The sequence below is a fragment of the Oryzias latipes genome, chromosome 1 (assembly GCF_053564925.1).
Source record: "Oryzias latipes strain Hd-rR chromosome 1, Olatipes_Hd-rR_3.1".
NCBI classification, from domain to species: domain Eukaryota; kingdom Metazoa; phylum Chordata; class Actinopteri; order Beloniformes; family Adrianichthyidae; genus Oryzias; species Oryzias latipes.
The window spans coordinates 12,246,238-12,270,649 of NC_136237.1; the positions used below are offsets into that span (position 1 = coordinate 12,246,238).

Genomic DNA, 24,412 nt, shown 5'->3' on the forward strand with positions numbered 1-24,412 from the left:
TACAAATTTATTTACTCACCAACATGCTGATGTCACACAGTGGACAGTAAACTTATCACTGATCATGGTTAATTTATTTTTTTATCATAATTAACAATCACTGAAGATGTTAGATGTTCAACAAAAAGAATGTAAACAAAAAAAATTTTTAACATACATATTAATGATTTGCAAAATGCATGTGTTATTAATGAAATTCAAATTTACGCAGATGAAAGTCATTTTTATATTCTGTTACTTACTTTGCCCAAGGTTCCTATAAATAAGTGGCTTTATAAACCTTGCCCACTACTAAATACAGCCAAAACAATTTTTATGATCATCCTGTAAAGGCCAGTATGATCTGGAAAGGTCTCAAACTCTCATTAAGGGAATGTCCCTTAATGAGAGGGCCATGATGGAAAATGAGGGTAATGAGAAATTCTGACCTCAATCTCATAATTTTGACTTTAACCCTTGTGCTATCCTATGACCCCACCTTTACATTGACGTGTTCTCCCTACCATGACAAAGGTGGATAAAGGTAAAGAGGATTACATGTAATCCATGGACACCAGTGAAGATCACAAATCATTGAAGAAAAAAGGTTCAGAGCACTGTCTTGTGGGGTCCAGATGACCCAACTCCCAATGTTAAAGTGCCTAGGATAACACAAGGGTTATCATCGTAATTTTGACTTTAATCTCACAATTCTAAACCAAAACAGTGTTGTTTATTTGAACACATATTAGCACCCACACAAGCAAAGCTAATGCCAAGTCTATCATTGCTGCAACAATGTTGATACTAGTTTTATTTTTTTGACAGGTCAGGGGTTTGAAAGTAATGTGAATTTTTAAAGTTACTTTAGACTTTCTATCAGTTGCATTTTCATAGTCAGTTTGGATTAAACTGATTACTCTGTTATCCAGGTGTAGTCGCCATGTAAACAGACAACAAGTACAATATTTATGTAAAAGGTTTGCAGAACGTAACAAAGAGGCTCCAGTTATTACTTTTTTCTATACATATTTTTTTAGAGGGTATAAAGATTCATTTTAACGATTCGATTTATATTGTTTTTTTGGTGCTGATACGATTCCTAGTTGATGTTGGTTCATTTTAACCGGTCCGATTCATTGACCTAAATTGAATCCAGTTCTTTAGTTAAAAATTCAACTAGTGTGACTCAGAGATAATACTCACAGCCTTCAGTTATTTAATATAACTTTTCATATAACTTGAAACTACGAAAAAGGGTTCTACACGAATGGAAAACTGGCTAAAATTTCTCCAAATCATGTCTGTCTTTTTCCATATTCTAATAACTGCGCCAACAGTGCAATGAGATTTCAAGATTTTTTTAGATAACATGTCTCACATCAGACATGTCCCTAAAATAAAGATGTCATACCCCTCCATGATTCCTAAGTGAGAGAACTTGCATAATCGCAGGGTTATTTGCCTCACTGTATTTAACCTGATAAAGCGAAAGTGAAATGACCTCCTGCGGTAGTCTAGAGCCTAACCCCAACTCTAACTCTAACCTCAATTCTATCCCTAATCCTCTTCTGTACTAAACAAACCAGACTATCAAAATAAAAAAAAATGAAATCAAAACAGGACCAAACACACCTTGTGTGTGTCTTCCAAAGATCCACAGTCTACAATCAAGCATCAGATGAAACATCAATATCAGGCAGAACTTTATTCAGATGACAGTCTCAGTCTCACACCAAATGTAGTTTTTGACTTTTTCCATTACTGGACACCATATTAAAAAGTTTACCTCATGAGCCCCATTCACAATTCCTCCAAGGTGGTACTAACACATGTTTGTAGTATGCAAGTACAGTGGCCCCACTGATAAGCATCTGCTCCACTAAAAGGAGGACAAATGAAATGTTTATGCTGTTTCCTTCAATACTTTTCCACTGAACTTCTTTTCTTTACAGTATGCATGAAAAATGATTATGGAATTTAGCATTTGAGGAGAAGCTGCAGCTAGCTTACCTTGTCAACATTTCATTAACATTGAAACAGACTGTTAACAAATGAAGTATCTTTGGTTAACAAAACTGAAGTGTAGCTCGCTTGTTAAGTCACAGCTTACTCCTCTGTCCACTAGGGGTTGTGCAAACACCTCCCATGGTGAAAATGAAGAAACAAAACAAGGAAGGTGTTCAGGAGTTTTGAAAAGTTGATTCAATTGGTTACAGGCTTTACTTATCAGAAGGTAGAGTGCATTTTTGTGTTCATGTTGACTTTGTGATTGAAACACAACAGCACAAACAATGGAGAGTCAACACAAGTGTGAAACATTTCAGCACAATGCGACGACCTGAGACTAGTTTGGGGCAGTTAAGTTGATTTATCTGGTGGGGGGGTGAGGGGAGTGAAAGTAAGAGGAAGGAATAGTGCAACAAGGTTAAGCAGAGAGTATAAAGGAGGAAAGCAGTGGTGGTGCCTTCAGGAGTATGGCTGAGGGACTCTGTATCCTGGTCTGTGTACAGGCTTCCCAGGTGAAGACTGAGAGCTGGAATAGGGAGGCCCAGATGGGTAACAGTAGCCTCCATAGATGTATGATCCTGGGTAGGTAGCTGGGGCACTGTGGGGGTTGTTGGGAGTGTACTGGCCAAACGCCGAGCCAGGATGGGGGGCTGGGAAGGATGACTGTGCTGGATAAGGACAAGTGACTGCATTCGGAGGCCCAAAAGCAGCTCGAGGCCCTGGATAACTCCCTGTGGGGGTAAAAGGGGAGCCAGCTCCTGCATATGGAGCAAACCCAGAGGTAGAGTTGTTTGGGATTGGACCGGCTGCTGAGACTACAGGCGGGGGGTGTGTTGGAGGGACAGGGTACTGGCTGTAGGGGAGGCCATCAGAGCCAGCTGGATGAGACTGTGCTGGAGAGTTGGGCTCCTGTTGTTGGGCTGTCGTTGTAATGGTTGATTGCTGATTCCATGGTGTGGTGGTACCACTTTGACTGATGTCTAAAGATGGTTTCATCTCAAAGGAATTTGCTTGGTTCTTCTGTCGAAGAATTTCCTGGAGTTTTTCTATTCGAACACGTCGTTGGTGAGCAAGCAAACGCAGGGAGAGAAAGCGGTCAAGGAAGGAGTCTAATGACAGTGAACCCTCCAGAAACTCATCCGCCAGAGCCTACAGACAACACAGAATCAGCAAAAATTAGAAAAGCTAAAAGATAACTGAATGAGCAAGTACACTCTAGTTGAGACTATAAATACAAGCTACTCCATGAATGAGTGTCTTTTTAACAGTTCCATCTGTGGTCAAAATAGGGCTAGGCGATATGGCCTTTTTTTATTCGATTTCCAATTTTTCCCGAACCCCCCCCCCCCTCCCCCACTTAAGGAAATCAATTTTATTTAATCAAACGCAAGACAAATGTAACCCCCATTTTTGGAATGAATAATAAATAAATGAACACACTCTGGGAATCAAAGTCCCAACTGTGTTTTAAGTCACACTTTGTAGTTTTGACTAAAAGGAGACAAACATTCACCTGGAGAGCAGCACCCATTTTCTAAAGGATTAACAATACAGCTCTGGTTTTAATTAAATTAAGAAACACAGTATATATGGGTACAATGTCTTTCTCTATATGCAAAGCAACTGCTTCAGTGATCGTTCTCCACTGTGCCCTTTTCCTAGGGATGGGTACCTAGCCCCGGTTTTGAACTTGCCCTGGGGCAACATTCTTCAAGACCGTAGTATCGTTAAGATCTGACCTCAATGGTTCTGCTATCAGTACTGGAGAAGTCGCATTTTTTTTGTGTCCCACAAGATATAAACTAGAGCTGTGACGGTGTGGGATATTTGATCACCGCGCTGATGAAGCAGCAGGAGTCGCGGCCAACGTCAACCCCCCCACCCAGCTAATGGGGTACGAAAAATAGTCTTACCATGAATTATTATTTTAAGAAAAAGAATTCTAGTCACTAAGACATGTTTTCTCAAAGTAAAACTATTTTGCTATTATAAAACTTTCTTAATGCAATTATTTTTCTTGCAAGATAGAAAATTAGACGTTTTACTTTGAGATACATTTTTTGCAGTATGCCTGTTTGTGAAGTCAATAGAAAAGTTTGGGAACTTTTGCTTTAAAGGAGCAGGTGGTCTGTCCCATTGACTGTATAAGAGAATTGGACCGAGTGAGTGTGACGTCGCCCTTAGAAAATGACTTGCTTCTGGGTCAGATGAGAAAAAGTAAACTCATTACCATTTTTTCATGATACAGACATCACCATGCTGGAACCTGATATCGTCAATAATCATCATCGCCGAGTCAGTCTGAATCCTAATTTCCTATGGCAACCACTGTCACTAATTAGTAACGAGCTTGTTGGAAGGCCCCAACTCTTGAAAGCGGGTTCAGGTGAATCTGTCAATCAAACATTATTTGGATACGAGGAGGGGATCACTTAGTCTAGTACTCATATACAGTTATTGGTGTCTCCTAACAAGTTGTGGTGGTTGTCTCAACAGTTAGACAAAGTCTAAACAGTTATGTTAGGGGATTTTGGCTTAAGTGTGTTGTGTTGAGACTTACCTCTGACTCCATTTCTGTTCTACTGCTCCCTGTCTGCAGTCTGGACAGCATAGCTTCTGGTGACACCTTCCCCACCATACCATCTATTAAACATGACAAGAAGAAATACAATAACTAGAGGTTCACAACAGCAGCAGCAGAATTCATCATCATGTGTGTAATACGCCACCACATTTCTGGTCACGGATCTGAGACAACACATTTGGCGACTCTGGCCCAGTCCTTTCCAAACTGAAGAGTTGGTGGTTTGGGTTTGGGTGATAGACATCTTATCAGAGTGTGAAAGTGTTTATGTCTGAGTGGGTAGATGAAAAGCAGTGTAAAAACACTGAGTACCCTCTAGTATAAAAGTGGTAGTCAACCTCAGAAAAGACAATCACAGGTTCAGTTCTTACCTTGCCCATGTGATAAAGTATTGTTGGGCAAGATACTGAACCCAACATCCCTTATGGTGGTTACAGGTTGGAACTTTGTATGGCATCAGTGCCATCAGTTTGTGAATGTGTGTGCATAGGAGAATGGGACTTTTAGTAAAAAACTGACCAATCAAATCCTTCTGTAAAAGCATATGGTGCCCACCTCTTAAGTTTGATTTGACAGATTCTACAGAGCCGCTTTCAGCGGGAGGGGTATGGACTTTGAAAAAGCTCCTGATTGGTGACAGTGGTTGCCCTAGAAACGTCAACTCAGATGGACACAGACCAATCACTTTTGGCTGGTTTCAAATGGTGGGATCTGTATCGCAGCAAGACTGAATTGGCTTCATTTTACTGGAACCAGAGGTAAGGCCTTTTCTATGGGTGACGTCACATGTCAAATTTTATATACAGTCAATGATTTTTCTGCTTCAAAATCCATTGGAATTATGGTAATTCAGCAAACTTTTGAAGAGTTATGATAATTCAGAGAGCGTGTGTCATTTCCTGTCGTTAGAATCAGCTCGAGTATTTAAGTCCCACTCCAACTATATTTTTTTCTATAGTAAAATTTACCTCTGGGTTGTGGGTGGGACTGTTATCTTACAGCTCCTCACGATCCACGTGCAAGTACACGTTTAGAAAGGTATGCGTAACAAGCATTTTTTCTTTTAAAAGTTGTCTTCTGTTGCCCAGAGTTAAATTAATATCTACTGTTCCTAATTTGTAGAACAGCTGCCGGGCCCTCCACCCACCTCTCTGGGAGCAGTGTTGTCTGTAGGTTTCTCTGAAGGTCTCCAGTTTAGAGTATCTGGCCACTAGCAGCTCCTTCTGTGTCTCCAGACGTGGTCTAATGTCCAGGTTTTGTTCGGCCAGACTTCGATTGGATGCCAACGCCATCTCCCTCTCCAGCTGAATGCTCTGGATCTGAAGCATACAGATATTTGTAATGCAAACACATGAATTGTCAACTAGAATCCAAAGAAGTGAAAAAGGAAACCTGCAAGAATTCACTGTTATAGCAACAACTATTTAACTTTTAAATTGTGAGCCCTTCATTTAATATAATTTTCTTTTTATTCAGTGCTACAAATGCTGCAGCAGTAATTAAGCTAAAGATATGAAATGAAGTTATACATAACGGTCTCAATACAGGTTGTCTACAGATTTACAGAATTTGAATTTAAGAATTTTTAAGTCCATTTTAAAGACATTTTTAAGAACACTTAAAATCTGTTCTTAAAAGCACATCTGTACTTCAAAACTAAAACATTACTTATGATTACCACGATCCCTAAGGATGGCCTATTATGATCACGTGATTGGAAATTGGACCCCACCACGTACTTTCAGACTCGATTGGAATCAGATGTTGTACCCAGATCAGGGATTGGATATAAATGTGATCAACTGACAGCAAATATCTATTGATTTGTCTTAACGTAAACAATGACCTACTAGGGCATTTAAAAAGAAAAAAGATCAGGTCTTTGTTTCGTTTTTAATGAAAATTGGTTGTCTCCCTGCTGCCAACAGAAACGGCAATGAGACGGCTGTCACAGTGCAAGATCTGGGAAAAAGTTATTTAACCTCTTAAGACCCAAGCTCTTACTTGATAAGCCTTTTTATTTCTCTTTAACAGGGTCCCTAGTTAAGCACAATGAACTACTCTGATAATAGAAATCAAAATGTGATGTCCAAACACGTAGATGTCTGGCCTTAAGAGGTTAAAAAAGAAGCACTTAATCTCTCAAAAACAACCAACATTTTAAAAAGAAGTTCCACTGATATGATGGAGCACAGGGGTGGGCAAACTATGGCCCTGGGCCCTGATCCCGCTTCTATGTTTGGTCCGGCCAGCAGAATAATATCAGAGATGCATGATTTTTTTTTGTCAATCTGGTCACGCGATGGAGACCCACCTACTACGTGACATTTTCTTCCACAGTCTGTGCCCCAATCTGAAACCCTCTAAAATTCCCTGTCAAATAGAACAGAAGATAGTGTCCCCTTTCTACGTCGCAGTTCATCTTTCGCTGTTTTAGCTCATTCTTTAAGTGCAATTACGCTGCTACAGTCCCCAAACTTCCTCATATGACTAATTTTTACCTATTTTTAATCATACGGTTAAAGGTTAAGTCTTTTTCTAGTTCATAGTAGTAGGGGAGAGTGGGGTAGATTGTGCAGAGGGGCAAATAGTGCCACCCTTTTTATTAAAAGTTCCAAAGGAAAAATTCTATGACCGAGGTTTTTTTGATAGCTATGTTTGAACAGTTATAGATTCATTTGAAAACAGCTCACACATGTTGCAGTAAGCTACATCACAAGTTTTTGCAGTTTTTTCAAAATGGTGGGGTTGGGGTAAGTTGTGCCACTGGTACAACTGGAGAATGTCAAAGGAAACTAAATCAGTGCCTAGTTTCTGAAGAAAAACCTTTAAGATGTCTGTTGAAGGAAAGCTCATTTTCACATTCATTCATTCATTTATTTTCTATTCTGTTTTGTCCCTTTCGGGGTCACGAGGCTGCCGGAGCCTATCCCGGCCACTTGTGGGCGAAGGCAGGGGGCACCCTGGACAGTTTGCCAGTCTGTCGTAGGGTAGAATGTCCTCAATCACACACCCATTCACTCTCACACTCACACCAAGGGACAATTTAGATTAACCAATTAACCTATGAAGCTCACTGGAGCTCATTTTCACATTTAGATAAAATAATGGAGTTATCCCTAGAGAGGATGAGCTCAAAAAGTACAGCTGGGAGCATAAGCGTACTTTTCCTGGCGCAATTGACAAATAGGATGTTTAGAAGTAAGTTCAATCTGTGAAGATTCAGATCCAGATGAATTGCAAATGTTTTATTTTGTTCCAAGTATATGTTCATATGACCCTGCCATATGACTTTTCCCTTTGATGTTGTAAACTATGTTTAATTAAAGCGCCCACAACTCTTAGTTATGCATTCGTAGGGGAACAAAGGTTTATATTTTCATGCAGTATTAGTAAAAAAAAAAAAAAGTGGTCTGTGATGTTTTTGAAACTCTAAATACACAATAGAAAAATTAAATATATTTTCTACTGATTTGTTCCTTCTAATATACAGCATTATCATTTGATTTAAAAGATCTTTTGTACTTCAAATATCAATGGCAAAATTTACTGCAAGCCGGGGCAGGTTGTGCCACAAAAAAATTATTTCTCCAAAAGTTCATTTGAGACCTAAAGTTATTTTCTCCAGTGATGCACAAGATACTAAACTGTATATACATCATTTACTTGGGGGCATTACATCATTTTCCTTGCTTTAGAGTAGGGGTGTGACGATAACCGCATCACCCCGGTGATGAGGGGGGCGCAAAACATTTTCTTTTTCCAGGTGGGGCCTGGCGAATAATAATTGAGAAGCACTGGAATAAGCCACCAAATGGTTCCCGAGCACAGCTGTGTCTGCAGCTCACCGTTCACCGCATTTGATGGGTCAAATGCAGAGAACAAATTTCACACACCTAGGTGTGTGACAGATAACGGGACTTTAACTTTGACTTAACCATTAATCTATTGTCAAGACAAGTCTCCATTTTAGAGGACCAACAAGAATGAGCTAAATAGCTAGCTGAGGTTCTTTGAGAAATAAATGTGATGTCTTTGATTTTATACTTTTAAGCTCCCACTCCAATTATCTTTGGATCTATTTTAGAAGCGTTCCCAGTGGTCTCCTGATTTTTATTATTATGCCGTTTTTAACCAAAACAATCTGTGTAGTTTTCTTAGACAAGTTTCTGTAGAGCAGCAGCTCATTTGAAATTCACCTCTGAGTTGTGGGCAGGACTGTTGGCGTGGAGTAAGCCCACACCTCCTTCCCATCATCCATCTGTTTACACACTCTCCTGCTAGCTTGCAGCCCCTCACAACCTCAACCTAACGTTAACAGTGCAACAAAAAGGGCCAGCATTATTGGAGCTATCCAGTTAGGTGCCAGATGCCAGCCTCAGACGAGGAAAACATCAACGTTAATGGATCTGGCCTGCCGATCCTACTTTCTACATCCCAGTTACAATCTTTTTCAAACTGCATTTTTTTGTCTGCTCCTGATTCACAACTATTTGAACAGAGTAATAATCAAGAATGCAATGTTAAGCGTAATCTTCTGTGGACATTAAATTCATCGCGACAAAAATGCCACAAGAACTTGTTAAAAACAACACAATTTTCATCGGAGTGGGTCTTTTAGGTGAAAGCAATACAGAAAGTAGACAGGCTCTTTACCTCGTCAGACTCCAAGGCCATTGACTCCACCCTCTCTGGGTTGTCCAACAGTTCTTCCAGCTCTGACTGGCTCAGGTCTTGGAGCTTCTCCATGTGATTCACACAATAGCTGTACGTCATACAGGAAACGGGACTTAACAGCAGAAGTAGAGTATGAAGGCCTGGTCCTGTTTCAACATGAACAACACAACACTCAGCCCATACACAAAGAAAACGCTGTCTTCTTTGCCTCAGTTCGGTTTGGTGCAGTAGTAGGCCACAGCTAATGTGCAGAACAGTCAACAATTTCAGAATACTGGACAGATCGTAAAATAACTTTAGTGAATTGATGAAGTCCAAAAGCCAAACAGTTCCTGACACATCAACTGGGCGGTGATGGGTGTTGCTGACATCCAATAACATCCGTTTGCTTGCGCTGAAACGTACCGGTACCGACGAATTTGTGTGGAATTGACCCGAAACTCCTCTGTAGCCGATGATCACCGCCTGTATCCCTCAACTACCTGGCCAATGTCCCACCTCAAAGGTGGAGGTCCGGCTCCGACAACGGCTGTAAAAAAAAGCCTTAAACGAGCTGCCAATATTAACACGAAACCTGGAGTCCGGAAGACTGGTCCAGTTGAGTTTTTCCAAAGTCCTTGTCTTCAATTCTTGTTCACCAGTGTTTCAGCGGGGTTTTTGTTCATCCAACATACAACGGACGATCGAGAAAACGAAAGAAATGTATGAAAGTTTCAATTTACTCCGACTGGAACCGCCGCCATTTTGGAAGCATCTACTGCCGGGGGCGGTGTTCACTCGGAAGAGCGTCACGACCTGTTCATGACGAACCAAGTTACGCCGTTCGAGCTCTCCAGTACGGAAAGTCGAAAGGAGCAAAAATCCTCACTGGTGAGATGTCCGAAATGTTTGCGCAGCTAGAATCCGAATCCCAACACCATAAAGTACATCGTGATGATGATGATGCTAAATACTAAAAAGAACACAAGGATATGAGGGAGAAAGCCAGAATGTATAGACTACTTAAAAAATACTTTAGAGTAAAATAAAGACCTTCAAAAATAGACAAATTAAATGTTTTTTAATAGCTTGTGTTTGTGATTTTAAAGATAGTAAAAGTAAGATTTATACAAGATTACATCATAATTAAAGAATTTGCTTTCAAAAATTCTATAAGCAAGATATTTCTTTAATTATTATCTTGGAAAAAAAAGTTTGGATAAAGATTACAATTTTAATGTATGATTATGGATTTTTTTCAAATATAAATTTTCAAATCATTGACACTTAAAAAATATTTTTTACCAAAAAGAATAAAACAAGGAGAACGTGTCATAACCCCTCCCCCAACCTTGCCGTCCGTCTGGTAGCCAGACGGCAAGGCTGGGTGGGACTGTCCCGATGAAACTGGGCGATGATGTTCTCGTCCAGTACAGGTCTCTCAGGCACCCACTGACGGTGCTCAGGTCCGTAACCCACCCAGTCAACCAGGTATTGAATGCCCCGGCCCATTCTTCGGGAAGAAGCTGGTTGATAGAATAGACAGGACCATTTACGTAACGTGGTGGGGGTGGTTCCAAATCAATGGTCTAAAGAGAGCTCTCCCTCACTGGCTTCAACTTTCTGACATGGAATACCGGATGGACCTTCAGGGTTGACGGAAGGTCCAACCTCACGGCTACTGGATTGACGACCTTCTTGATGGTGAAAGGTCCAAGGAACCGTGGATGTAGTTTTCTGGGGCCTCCTTTCAGAGATGTGTCTGAAGAGGAAAGCCACGCTTTATCTCCCACTTTGTACTCAGGAGCCGCGGACCAGCGACGGTTGGCCACAGCAGTGAACCGCTCCTGGTTCCTCAGCAAACTGGCTCTAAACCTCCTCCAAGTACGCTGGCAGCGTCTCACAAAGGCAGCTGGACCAGATGTGGATGCCAGTTCTTCCTGATGTGTGAAAAGCAGCGGTTCATTTCCATATGCTACCTGGAATGCAGGGCATGAAGAAACAAATGCTCTGATGTCAGAGGTCATCGTGGGCCACCAGAATCGCTGTCCAACTAAGAAAATTGTTCGAGTGACACCAGGATGGCAGGCCAAATGAGAGCAATGTCCCCATTTTATAACTTTTGAACGGAGACTCGAGGGAACAAACAAACAATGAGCTGGGCAACCAGATGGAACTACAGGGTCATCAGACACAGAGGCTTTAACCCTCCGCTCTAGGGCCCACCTTGTTGTAGCCAGCACCATGTTTTGAGGAAGGATGGCACACTCTTTATCTGAAACCATAGAGTCGCTCTCCTTCTGGTGCTGCCGGGACAGAGCATCCGGTTTGGCATTCTTGCTTCCTGGCCGATAGGACAGGGAAAACCTGAAACGGTCAAAAAACAAAGCCGATCGAGCCTGGCGAGAGTCAAGTCTCCTGGCAGTTCTTATATATTCCAGGTTCTTGTGATCTGTCCATATGAGAAATGGGTTTTCAGCTCCCTCCAACCAATGACGCAACTCTTCAAGAGCTGATTTAACAGCCTGGAGCTCCCTATTCCCTATGTCTTAGTTTCTCTCTGCAGGAGTAAACTTGCATGAGAAATACGCGCAACGGGTGCAACTTACTATCAGATGCCCTCTGGGACAACACCGCATCCACCCCACACGCATCCACCTCCACAATAAACTGTTTGGAGGTGTCAGGCTGAACCAGAATGGGAGCCACAGAGAAATGTCGTTTGAGCTCTGAAAATGCTTTGCTGGCATCACTATCCCACAGGAAGCGTACCTTTTGTGAAGTTAGTTTGTGGAGTGGGGCAGCAATGGCACTAAAGTTCCTGATGAAGCGTCTATACAAATTTGCAAAACCAAGGAAGCGTTGGAGCTGTCTCCTTCCCGTTGGTTCGGGCCACTCCAAGACAGCTTTGACCTTGGTAGTGTCCATATTAATGGAATCTGAAGATATCACATGACCGAGAAATATTCTCTTGGTGGTGTGAAACTCACATTTCTCAGCCTTGCAGTAGAGCTGATTCTCCAGAAGCCACTGAAGAACTGCTCTCACATGCTGCACATGAGTCACAGAGTCTGGGAAGAAGATCAGAATGTCATCGAGGTAAACAAAAACAAACTTATTGATCATGTCCCCAAGAACATCATTTATGACACACTGAAACACAGCTGGGCCATTAGTTAGCCCAAAGGGCATAACCAAGTATTCAAAATGTCCACTGGGAGTGTTGAAGGCTGTTTTCCACTCATCCCCCTCACACCAAGTGGTAGGCACTGCGGAGATCCAGCTTGGTGAAGATGTTAGCCCCCTTCAATAAATCAAAAGCAGTACTTAGCAGGGGTAGAGGGTAAGTATAGCGAACTGTGATGCTGTTTAGTCCTCTGTAGTCGATGCAGGGACGCTAACCACCATCACGTTTGCCAACAAAGAAAAAACCTGCTCCTGCTGGGGAGGAGGGAGGGCGAATGATTTCTGCCTGTAGGCTCTCCTGAAGATATTGGTCCATCGTTTCACGCTCTGGAAGGCTCAAGGGATACAGATGACCTTTGGGTGGTTGAGTTCCTGGGAGCAGGTCCACGGAGCAATCATAGGGACGGTGTGGGGGAAGGGACTTGGCCCGAGTCTTACAGAACACATCACCTAAGTCATGGTAAACAGAGGGAACCTTGCCAAGGTCAGGAGGCTCTGGAGCAGGTGTGTTCTGGACAGAAGAACGTAATGTAGCAGTATTCAAACAGTTCAACAAACAGAACAGACTCCAAGACAAAATCCTACCAGAAACCCAGTCTATGTGAGGGATATGTCTGCACAGCCATGGATAGCCCAGAATGACGGGGGGCTTCATTGACTTAACAACAAAAAAAAAACCATCAGTTCATTATGATTTCCAGAGACTGTCACTTTAACGTGGACGGTGCGAGCAGACGCTCTGTAAAGGAGTGCTCCATTGATGGCATTGATCACCAGGACAGCAGGCAGGGGTTCTATGGGTATCCTCAGCCTGTCCACCACCTCTTGGGATATCAAGTCTCCATCAGAACCAGAGTCAATAAGAGTCTCGAACTCACCCAACCGCAGGTCACAAGCCTCCAGAATCCTCATTGGAGGCTGAGAGGGCGGAGAAAACAGAGAAACGCGGCTCACCAGTTGCCCTCTCACTGATGAGCCCTTGTGTTTAGCCGGACAGCTTCTGACGAAGTGGCCGGTTCTCCTGCAGTAAAGACACAAGCCACCTCTCATGCGTTTCTGTCGTTCTGTTGGAGATAGCTGCCCAAAGACTGCCTGCAGGGGTTTCGGAGGAGGCTCAGAGGATGGAGCCCAGTCATCAGGGTGATGATGGGTAGGGACAGGTGGCGTCGATTGCTGACGTTGGTGACGTGTCGTAGGGCCAGGAACGACCCGTTCCTGGGATCTCCCTCTCATGCGTCGGTTGACCGAGTAGCTAGATCAATCAGGGCCTCCAGATCTTCAGGAACTTCCCTCGCTGCTAGCTCATCCTTTAAGGAGCTAGAAAGTCCTTGGTGGAACACATCCACAAGCACCTCGTTAGGCCAACGAGTGCTGGCAGCAAGTGTACGAAACTCTACTGCATAATCTGAAACAGTGCTCGACCCCTGGGACAGCCGGAGGAGTCAAGAAGCAGCTGCTCGGTGAGACTTGGAGGGGTCAAAAACAGTCAAAAGCTGAGTGGAAAAAGCACTGAAGGAACTGCAGTCAGTTTTTCTAAAACTGTTGATGACTTTGTGGGATAAAAAGATAGGGACCTTTCATCGCTTTCACTTTGAGTCTATATTGGGTTGATTTGGCTTATTGCAGGATGGTTTACGGCTATCCCTATAGACTGCTACAATTTTATTGTAGTTAAGCATTAACCACGATTTCTATTCTATTTTGAGATTCATTGCCAGCTAAGCTCTTCCTTTTGCATACTTTCCTTTAAAGAACTGGCTTGAGTTTTGTTTAGCCAGAATTGCAGAGAGTAGAAAAACAGAAATGATACAAACGACAAAAAAGACATTTAGTAAAAAATCCGGAGTCACGGTATACAGTGATCCCTCGCTATAACGCGGTTTACTTTTCACGGTTTCGCTACTTCACGGATTTGCATCGTGCATTGTGTTCTGCATTCTGATTGGCTAAAAAGTCACTCCGCTTCTTCTCTACCTATGCGTCAATAACGTTGCAGTTTAATATGTACACGTATGTAAAACAGCTTGCCAAATTTACAACACGAACGTGCAAATTCTCCTGCAATTTCGAGTTTCTCTAAAACACATAGAAAAAAGAGCGGCAACTGCCTATCACTATGTTCTCCTCCCGAACAAACACACCTGCACCGCGGGCTTCAAAAGAAGAAAACACTGCAGAGCGGAGTCAGGATGCAGCAGCTCAGTCTGAAGAGCAGTGAAATACACCTGAGTCACTATTTGTCCGACTGTACGTTGTATTTTTTTTTCATAATCATTTTACATTTTCTCCCGTTTAATCCAAATACTCGGGTCGTGGTGGGCGGGGCTAATCTCCGCAATTTGAAGCCTTCTGTTCACATCGATGATTAAAATTATTTGACGGTACAGTACAGAAGTTATTTGTTGAAAAAAATGTTTCTAAAGTACTTTTATTTGTGAAACAAATGCTTGAGCCTGTAAAATGGTTTGTTCTTTCTTTTCAGTCTATAATAGAGTATTTAATTGTATAATAATTGTAAAAAAAACAGAGGTTTCTACTTCACAGATTTTGCCTATCACGGGTTCTTTTTGGAACGTAACCCCCGCGAAAAACAAGGGTTTACTGTATTACATTAAGCATAGGGCCTATATCATGCAAAATCCACCTTTTGAGTTTTGAAGTGTTAGGTGTTAAGCCCAAAATGGTATTTTGATCCATTCACACATTTCTAAGTATTGCTCTAAAGCACCATGCCCTCCCAATCCATGAAACAAGTGGGTTCTCACATTCATACGTGTTAAAGTGAGGAACATCCCCCTGGCTAGCACACACACCCACTTTCTCCACTGAGCTATCACTGATTGGCAGAAATGCTTTTCTTTTATATGCACAATATGCACATCTATCTTTGCAATAATTTGGATGGTGTTTATTTTCGTGGGCAAAACCCAGACACGCTGCATTTCGCAGGTAATAAATTATCATGTACCCTATATTACCAAAGGTATACGCTTACCTGCCTTGACTTACATATGAGCTGAAATGTCATCCCATTCCTAACCCATAGAATTCAGTATGATGTTGGTCCACCTTTTTCAGCTATTAAAGCTTCAACTCTTCTGGGGCCTGTTTCAGAAAGGAGGTTCAACCAACTCTGAGGTTAAACTTGAACTCTGAGTTGGTCAATCGGGAGATTAACAACTCTGAGTTTTCTCTTTCAGAGAAGCTGTTCGGGGTTGGGTCAATCAACTCTGAGTGGACTGATTCGGAGGTGAGCGTGCGCACCGCGACTATAAGAAGCCATTATCAATGGAGCGCAGATATCACGAGTCACCATGGCAACCGTGAAAACAAAGAGGTCTGTATACTTTTCGCCAGCTGAACTTGACGTGCTGCTGCAGAGTTACAGTGAATATGAGCACATATTCTGGAAGAAAAGCAACGCCGCTGCATCTGCTAAACAAAGACAGTTAGCATGGGAAAACATAGATGCTCAAGTTAATGCCTAAGTTTGCATTTAAGTCATTGTTGTAAAATATTGGCTGTAATAACTTTCTAAATAGCGTAAGGTGTGAAATAAAAAATGGCGATATTTAGGTGTACTTTTGAAGTGTTATTCCAGGTGTAATTGCATGAAATGCTGCACAGTGTACAGAACCAATCTGGGGGAAAAATGCATTTAACGTCGGTAATGTTTAGAGGACTTTTTTGTTAACCTTCCCCTCTTGCAAACGTTAGCCAGTTTAATATTAATACATGCAATTGTGTTTTTAAAAGTGAACTTTTGTCTACTGTTGAACCTTTCGCTGCGCGAAGACTTCTCCTCTCTTTTCTCTCGTCTTTCCGACCGTGGTCAAGCGCAGGGGAGATTTCCTTCACGGCCGAAGGGAATTCTCCTTCGGGGTTCACTTCCCGTTCGAAACCCTGAACCTCCAGAGCGGATTAAGAATGACTCCAAAACAGTTATTCTGGGAATGACACCTTCTCTTTATTTAACTAAGTGCTCCGTCCTCCGAACACACAATATATCGCACGCACACACCTCCGCTCCGTGCTCACCCCCCCCCCCATCTGCACCTGCACTCGCCCCTCCCCTTTCTTTCTCGTGGCTCGCACCCCGCTCAGCACACACACTGCAACACTACCCTCGTATTGATCAAGTGGTATAGGTTTATATGGGATTAAGAAAGTAAGCAGTGCTAGCAAATTGTGTTTCCAAAAAGTAATTGTTACATTAATCTAATTCAATGTCCCTGATTTCATTGTCATGTAGATGCAATCCTGCAGGAATTAAAAGAACATGGCAGCAGCTAAAAATGAAGTATAAAAACATAATTCAATCAGGTCAAATGTGAGCATGTCATGGATGTAGGCTTTGTTGACAATATTTGACATATGAAACATCTACATAGCAATACATATCTAATGTTGTTTTCATTGTATATATGTAATTGACTGCAACGAAAAACGGTAAAGGTCAAACAAAAACATATGGGGAAATGATAAAAAAACGAGTCATCTCAAAATCCTGGCACGAGATAAATATAATTCTCTATGAATTAATGCAGCCTCCTCGTCTATTGGGTCCTCCAAAAAAGGACAAGCCATTCTTGTCACTTAGACCGTCTCTGTGTGACAGAAATGTGGGCAATGAAGGTTAAAGCGAAAAATACCGCTTCGTCTTTAAAAAGGGGAGGGGACCAGCAGAAACTTTGAGTTTAGAGGATAAAACCTGCTCCCGACCAGTTTAGGTTTACAGCATAAGTAACCATGGACACTGACTCCGAGTATAAATTACCTCTATTTCAGAAACGGGTTTGACTTACTCTGCTTTCTCTGGTTTAACAAACCTCCCATTCTGAAACGGAAAACCCAGGGTTTCCCTGATTTCAGGGTTAACGCACTCAGAGTTTACACTTAACCTCCTTTCTGAAACAGGCCCCTGGGGAGTCTGTCCACAAGGTTGAGGAGTGTGTTTATAGGAATTATTGACCATTTTTCCAAAAGCGCATTGGTGAGGTCATGCACCGATGTTGGTCGAGAAGGCCTGGCTCTCAGTCTTCACTCTAATTTCTCCCAAAGGTGTTCTATCGGGCTCAGGTCAGGACTCAGTGCAGGTCAGTTAAGTTCATCCACAACAGACTCTCCATCCATGTCTTTATGGACCTTTATGGACACTTTATGGTCGTGTTGGAAGAGGAAGGGGCCCGCTCCAAATTGTTCCAGGCTGTTCCAAAAAGAGTACTATTACCTCTTTGGTCCACATTTGTTGAGCAATCATGATCCCCACCAAAAATAAATAAATAAAAATTGTTGAAATATCCACATATAAAAGGTAATTCAATACAAATTTCCCCCCCATTTCCATCTTTTTTTGGCAGTTTGTCACCACAGGAGTGGTTACCATTACCTTGGAAAAACACATCAACATGAGAAAAGTAAGTCCAATGCTATGTTTACATCAGGCGTGTGACACGCGTTCACACACATGCTTAACACCCATTCTCAAATGTGCGTTTAGCCCAGGGATATCACACTGGATTAGCAGGTATGGGTGTCTTCTTTTTCATTTGCTGCTCTTTGCTAGCACATAAAAAACAAACAAAAAAACAAAAACGGTTTATACAAATATACACCTTGTCTATCCGAATATGCAAAGCCCCTTTTTGTAATAGTAAAATCTGTCCAACACAAAAGGCATTCAGCTCTCATCTGTTTGCTACGTTATTTGACAGGACAAGTGAAAAAAGAAGTTTTTTTTTTTTTCAAGTTTTGAACGCAGAAGCCCAAAATGTGCATGTACATAGCCTTTTCATTGAAAACAGTCACTTGAATACGTGTTGCAGAGGCCGGTGTGAAAGTAGATTCAGAAACATTAACGCTGCTAGTACAGTGGAAATGGGAATTTTCTGTTCAAAATAAACAAATATACTTTTGAAAAATATAATAAAAATGTATATTAGATAAACAGAGGATTAGCTAGTCAGTATGGATATGGATTAAAAACATGTAACCTCTTGAGCTTGTTAGTGACTCTGCCAACGGCTTAGAAAGAACTGAATCCCTGAAGTGCAAAGGAAGAACATAGGTCTATGAAGTATTTTAGGGGTGAACCAGTGGTGAGCAGAGCAAACTAGGCTGGTGAGCAAGTGCACCTCAGGAGGGTGAAGGCTGAGGGGAAAAGATCAGACATGGGCTGGGGCAGAAAACTGACAGATTGGTGGGATATAAAACTGATTTGAATGAAAAGTGATTGTTTAGTTTAAACTAAAAAGCTATGGCAAAAAAAGTTAATTGCACTAGGCTTAACCAGAAAGATGTTGGGTATGGAGGACCAGGAGATTCTTGGAACAAGTAATACAGCATTTTGATTATTTGCAACATATTGTGGATTAAATATAAAGATTACAAATAACAAGTAACAAACACGCAGCAAGTACAAATCTGAAAGTCTGAATTTTATTGAATAGGTTTTAGAACATTTTTATTTTTGCCACTATGGATATTTTTCCAGGTACAGAAGGATTTGCTGTTGAACGTTGTGTCCACAGTGATGTCCGTGATCGCTGTGACCATCTACTCGGTGGACTTGAGCCAGAACCTTGATGTGCCCTGTGATCAGGGAAAAGAGACAAACTGTGATGACAAATACTTTGCCATGGTTATTATCAGCTAGTTATGTAACTGTGCAAAGTTTTTCTTTTGCATTTGAAATATTTTTAGACTTGCTTAAGTTTATTTTTTTAACCTGTCTCTTTCATAGGCCTCCCGCCCCAGGATATAGATATTAAAGTTAGTTTACAAATGTCATGATCAGAAGACGACAGTTTTTGAGGTTGATGGTGGATGGGTGGAGTTCAAATGCTGTTGTTTTAATATACAGTAATAAATACTGTCAGGGAAAGTTTGAGGGAATTGGTAACGTCTGTAGTTGATAAAACTTTTCCATGGATAAAGTTCTAAAGACCCACTCCCGCATTTTAAGATGGTCTCGTAGCATATATCTGATGATGGAGGACGTGTATTAAGATTTAAACTGCATTTCTGCGCCAACTCAAAAGCAAATTTCTAATGAACTTCTGCCGCTCTGCAGAAACTATGTCCCAGAAAATGAAAATTTGCCTAAAAGTGGCAAAATCATAACGAAAGAACTGGAGTGGGACTTTAAAGCTCAAAAAGAGATGGGAGGGCTTGGTATTAAATATACCTGTCTCCTTCTTCCTTAATTTCTGTCAACAGAAAATATAGACACAACATTCCGCTGCATTTGGAGTCAATTTTAGTTTGTGCATAGCACTCGACTTACTAGTTGAGTACCCCAGTGTGGGACACTAAAGGCAGACTCAATAGAAAAATTTAATAATTTGATCAAATAAACTAAAAACATGCCCCCCCCCCCCCCCCCCCCCCACACACATCCTGGATAGGGCCAAAAATGAAAACATTTAGTGAGTTAGAATGACAAAGTAATGACCAAATCTGTAGCGTTTTTAACAAAATTATAACAGCTACATGTCATGAACACACTTTTATCTTGTACACATTTCTTCAATATGTTAATTCAACGTTGCCATGGCACTGCCATGTTTCCACTGGCAACGTCTCGTATTTGTTTCATTGTTAGTGGGTAGATTGACATTGCATGCTGTTCTTCAGTGTATTGCAATCAGGTGTGTAACTTGATTGTCATGATCAGCTGTGACGAGAACAGACCCAAGTGCTCGAAACCCGGAAAGACTACGCACGAGAAGATGACTTAGAAAAGTTTTTATTTTAGTTCTTGGTTGTTGGCGAGGGGTTCCGAGGATGTCGTCACCAGCGAAGAAGGCAGCGAGACGTGGACCCAAAGGTCAGTAGTCTCCCTTGTGTGAGGTGGAACGTAGTATTCACAAGGCAGGTGAAGATGGAACTTGCATCTGTTGGAAACGTGGCGTGGAGCGGGGTCGTAGCGTGGCTAGCGTGGTGGTGGAGGCTTTGAATGACAAGGCAGTCTTTATGGTCAGGAGCTTGAGAATAAACCCAGGTCGGCACTTGTAAAGGTTGGTGTTCTGTAGGCAAGAATGATAACTTGGTTACTTGAATAGCAAAACTAGAGATTATTTTGTAAACGAGAATTCACTAAGGACCAGGTACTGGACCATCGTGGGGAACAAACTGGCGATGAATACTGGAGCAAGGCCATCTTAAATACTGGAGTGTTGATGAGGGAAGTGCGAATAGCAGGGTTCAATCTGTGGAAGAAGAGCAGAGAAGGGAGGGGGAGGAGCGGACTCCCGGAGGTACCATGAGTTGATACTGCAACTGTGAGGGAGTCTTTCAGATGTGCATCAGTGAGGCATGTCCTGTGTTTGTTTTTGATTGAAGTTCATGTCAGAAAACGCTGATTCACAGAGGTAGGATGAACCAAACAGGCTGGCAACCTGCATGGCTGCTGTGTATACACCACTGTACTTATCTGTGTCAACAAGACACCAAATGTTTGGTGCAGCCTGGTTGGCTTTGAGGTGGAGGTCATTTTGCAATGTTATGGTTTTAATCTCCACCTGTCCAGCATTCAAGTTCCCCATATTTGCGGGGATTAGGGACCAGAGACTTCCGCGATTACAGAGAACCACCCCCCACCCCCCGCGGCTGAAGAATGTCCGTCATTGATCCTCATCAAAAGCCCTTCTGAAACATTTCTGATGCTTTGTAAAACATTTATGAAAATGTATTCAAATGTAAAGAACATTTTATTGCTCAACATAAAGGCCGGTTTCATTCATCATTCATTCATCCAGATGATAATTATTGTCCGTGATTATCTTCAGTGTATCAGAATATTTTCCGACCACTTCTGAGTCAGCTGATGCCATTTCTCCATGCAGGGACACAAACTTCCGTTATAGCGATTCAGGAACTGCTGGAACCAGCTGTTGGAAGCCAACAGTCCCTCCCCCTTTCCTCAGAAATTCGCGCTGCACCTCAATCAGTTTATGTGAAATCACGAATATTGAAGCGCGAATAAGCGGGGGAACACTGTATTATGAACTTATTTTTAAGATATCGTCATTGTACAATTGATATCATTGATATTGTAGATGGATTATTGCATTTGTCATAAGAAATGCAAGAGGGATTTAAACAGAATAGCAACATAATAAAAGTACACTTTAGACGCAGCTCACTGGTGAGTTGTGCTATTTTTAGAACAGGCCTGCGGGTGCCTTATGTGGCCCTTGGGGGTGACCTGGTGGCCGAGGGCACAGTGTTGGTGACCCCTGTTCTACAGGGAAGACATTGAAGGTCACATTTTCCACAGTGAGTCAAGCAAATGCATGTTCATTTGTACAACACCTTTCATACACAGAAGCAGTTCATGAAACTTTACAGAGAAGCTTTGGTACCAATAAAACCTAGAAAAAAAATACATAGTGGTGCAGTGGTTAACCCTATTGCATTTGCATGTCAGGAAGAATGTCATGGTTTGAACCCCTGCAGCTGTTCAAACATTAGAGGTTGATTTGTGACCTTATTGGGGACTGAAGGGGTTCAGATAACTGATATATTAATTATGGGAAAAGATAAAAACTGAAGTGGAACAGAAAAATACAGCTGGTGCAGCATGTCAAACAAAAAAGGTTTACGTACATTTGCACTTCAGAGTGGATAAAAATGGGGTGCAGAGGTTCAGTAGGTAACTAGTTCCATCTGTGTTCAGCATAGCAGATAAAATAGTTTCAAAAGTTCCTGAGGTTCTACCAGCTGATTTTCTCCTCGAGAACTTAGAGCCTAAATGGGTTTGAGAACCCCAAGATTATTTGAGTATCTAATGTCCACATCATTGAGTAAATTAGTAAATGATCAGAAATGACTTCACATCATGAGCTCAACTGATAGCAAATGTAAAGACATAAAGCAGGAGTGATTTGATGAGTTCTCCTCCTTCAGCTTTGAAGAGATTTTTTTTATTAATTTCACTCAAACTGGAAATCGGGTTTTGTGCTTCATTGCCAAGTGTAATGTAATGTTAAGTCCTAATTTTATTGTTATGTCATCAGATTGTCATCAGTGTTCAGTGCAGGTTTTTTTTTGGTAAAATGGTCAAAAAAACATCGATTTCAAGATGCAAAGATTGGCGGTTAAATAAATAAAATGAGTTAAATTGACATTTAATTTTCTCCAAAAACGCATTTTTTTTGTCGAAATCACGAAACAACATCAAAATGATGAAAAAGTCAACTGAGCTCCGTTCTACTTATGAAGGTAAGTTGAAAAGTTACTTAAGTGTCCAGTGAGTGTACATCTTCTTATCAACAAAGAATTAATTAAAAAAATGGAAAATCATGCAATTGTAAAACAGCCAACACACATACAGCAGTTCACCACAACTGGGTATTTACTTTTTAAAATGTGTTTATAATGACTATTTGCAATGCCAATATTGATTATGTCTAGCTGAACATTTCATATTAAATGTCATCCATCCATCTATATTCTGCTCATCCAGGACTGGGCAGCAGTCTAGGCAAAGATGCCCAGACTTCACACACACAAAAACAAACAAACATTAAAATATGAAAATATAACACATTTAAAATCACCTCAAGAATACCATATACACTCTTCGGTCACACACTCAGAAAGCTCTGTTTTAATGCAACTTACAGATGTGTTCCTGCAGTATTCCATAAGAGAGAAGCAGCAAAGGAAAAGGCAGTTTTCCCAAGCTCTGTGTGGATCCTGGGAAGAAAGAGGAGAAAATGGTGTGAGGAGTGGGAGTTTTATCCACTGTTAGCAGGAGACAGGAGAAGGAATAAGTATGATGGTAGTTTTCCAAGAATGGCCTTGTAGATGAAATATAGCCAGGGTCTTTGTTATCTGAGGTTGAGTGAAGGCCATGAAGGCAGAGAGTACAAAATGTTCCCATAATCCAGAACTAGGAGGAAAGTGGTCTAACATGTCTTTTTCTTACAGGAGTGTTCAGACAGGGTTTGTTTCTCTTGATTTGAATGAGCAGCAGCTCTACTCTGAACTCTCTGCGGGTGACTGAGATTCTCACCCTATCCCTAAGGGAGCGCCCAGCCACCCTACGAAGGAAGCTTATTTCAGCCACTTTGAGTGGATCTTATTCTATCGGTCATAACCCCAGAGCTCATGAACATAGATGAGTATTGAAACAAAGATCAAACCAGTAAATTTATTGCCTTGCTTTCTGGCTCAGCTCGCTCTTCACCACAACTGGTACAGCGCCTGCATAATGCCACAATGGCCTGTCGATCACACGCTCCGATCTTCCCTTACTCATGAACATGACCCCAAGATATTTAAACTCCTCCACCTAGGGCAGGAGCACTCCACCCACCAAAAGAGGGCAGACTACCTACTGACCCTCATCCCAGCCACCCCACATTTTTCTGCAAACTGCCCCAATGCATCGTGGAAGTTCTGGCTTGATGAAGCCAACAGGACAACATCATCTGCAAAGAGCAGAGAGGAAATCCTGTGGTCCCAAACCTGACCCCCTCTGGCCCCTAGAAATTCTGTCCATAAAGACTATGAAAAGAACCACTGATAAAGCAGCCTGCTAGTGCATAAAAGATAGACAAAAGCAACACTGTAATAAATCTAAAAATATAAACAACACAACAGAAACAATGGAGTTTGCATGCAAACTCCATTGCATGCAAATATGGGCGAAAAATAAAGTCAGCAGTGCAAATCAGGTATAACTGCTGGTGGCTTGCAACCTTTCAGTTAGTGATCACAGATCCTCCAAGAAACTATCCCTTGAGGTGCCCTTTTGACTGTGTTCCTATGTAGATAAAAGATTTGAAGATTTTTATTCAGAAATATTAACAAGTTCACATTCTTATCTTTGGCTGCACTTCTTTTAGTACACTCTCTCACCTTAGACAAAACCTTCGCTACAGGATCTGTTAATTGTTGAGGTTTTTTTTTGCAATCTTGCTCAGAAAATCAAACGCTGGTTCATTCATTTTTTGTCGAAAGTGGGTCTACATTTTGTAAAAATGGGCT

At 41.6% G+C, this 24,412-nt stretch overlaps 2 protein-coding genes across 9 annotated transcripts in view; one reads left to right on the forward strand and one right to left on the reverse strand.

Moving 5' to 3' along the window:
• Nucleotides 1-1,672: 1,672 nt before the first annotated feature.
• Nucleotides 1,673-23,151, reverse strand: vps37c (VPS37C subunit of ESCRT-I). Of its 8 annotated transcripts, XM_078938593.1 has the most exons (7): nt 23,042-23,151; nt 12,220-12,300; nt 11,456-11,596; nt 9,230-9,338; nt 5,721-5,892; nt 4,550-4,632; nt 1,673-3,138 (listed from the first exon to the last, which is right to left on the reverse strand). In XM_078938593.1, coding segments are annotated over exons 2-7 (1,197 nt in total). In that variant the 5' UTR covers nt 12,222-12,300; nt 23,042-23,151; the 3' UTR covers nt 1,673-2,448. The 8 variants fall into 8 exon arrangements, with proteins under 8 accessions (XP_078794719.1, XP_078794904.1, XP_078794862.1 ...); XM_078938778.1 differs by lacking the exon at nt 11,456-11,596 and having other exon boundaries at nt 12,220-13,742; nt 23,042-23,128; XM_078938736.1 differs by lacking the exon at nt 11,456-11,596 and having other exon boundaries at nt 23,042-23,109.
• Nucleotides 9,998-24,412, forward strand: part of stx3a (syntaxin 3a) — a 29,353-nt gene continuing 14,938 nt past the window's right edge. The window contains exon 1 of the mRNA XM_078938828.1: nt 9,998-10,120. Coding sequence (XP_078794954.1) covers nt 10,052-10,120 — 69 coding nt within the window. The 5' untranslated portion in view covers nt 9,998-10,051. The remainder of the gene's footprint in view (nt 10,121-24,412) is intronic.

Excerpts from the sequence above, each read along its gene's own strand:
- vps37c (XM_078938593.1), bottom strand. Across the intron at positions 5,893-9,229 it reads TGGCCTTGGAGTCTGACGAG|ATCCAGAGCATTCAGCTGGA; the intron begins GTAAAGAGCCTG and ends TGTATGCTTCAG. Across the intron at positions 4,633-5,720 it reads ACAACACTGCTCCCAGAGAG|ATGGTATGGTGGGGAAGGTG; the intron begins GTGGGTGGAGGG and ends CATGTTTAATAG.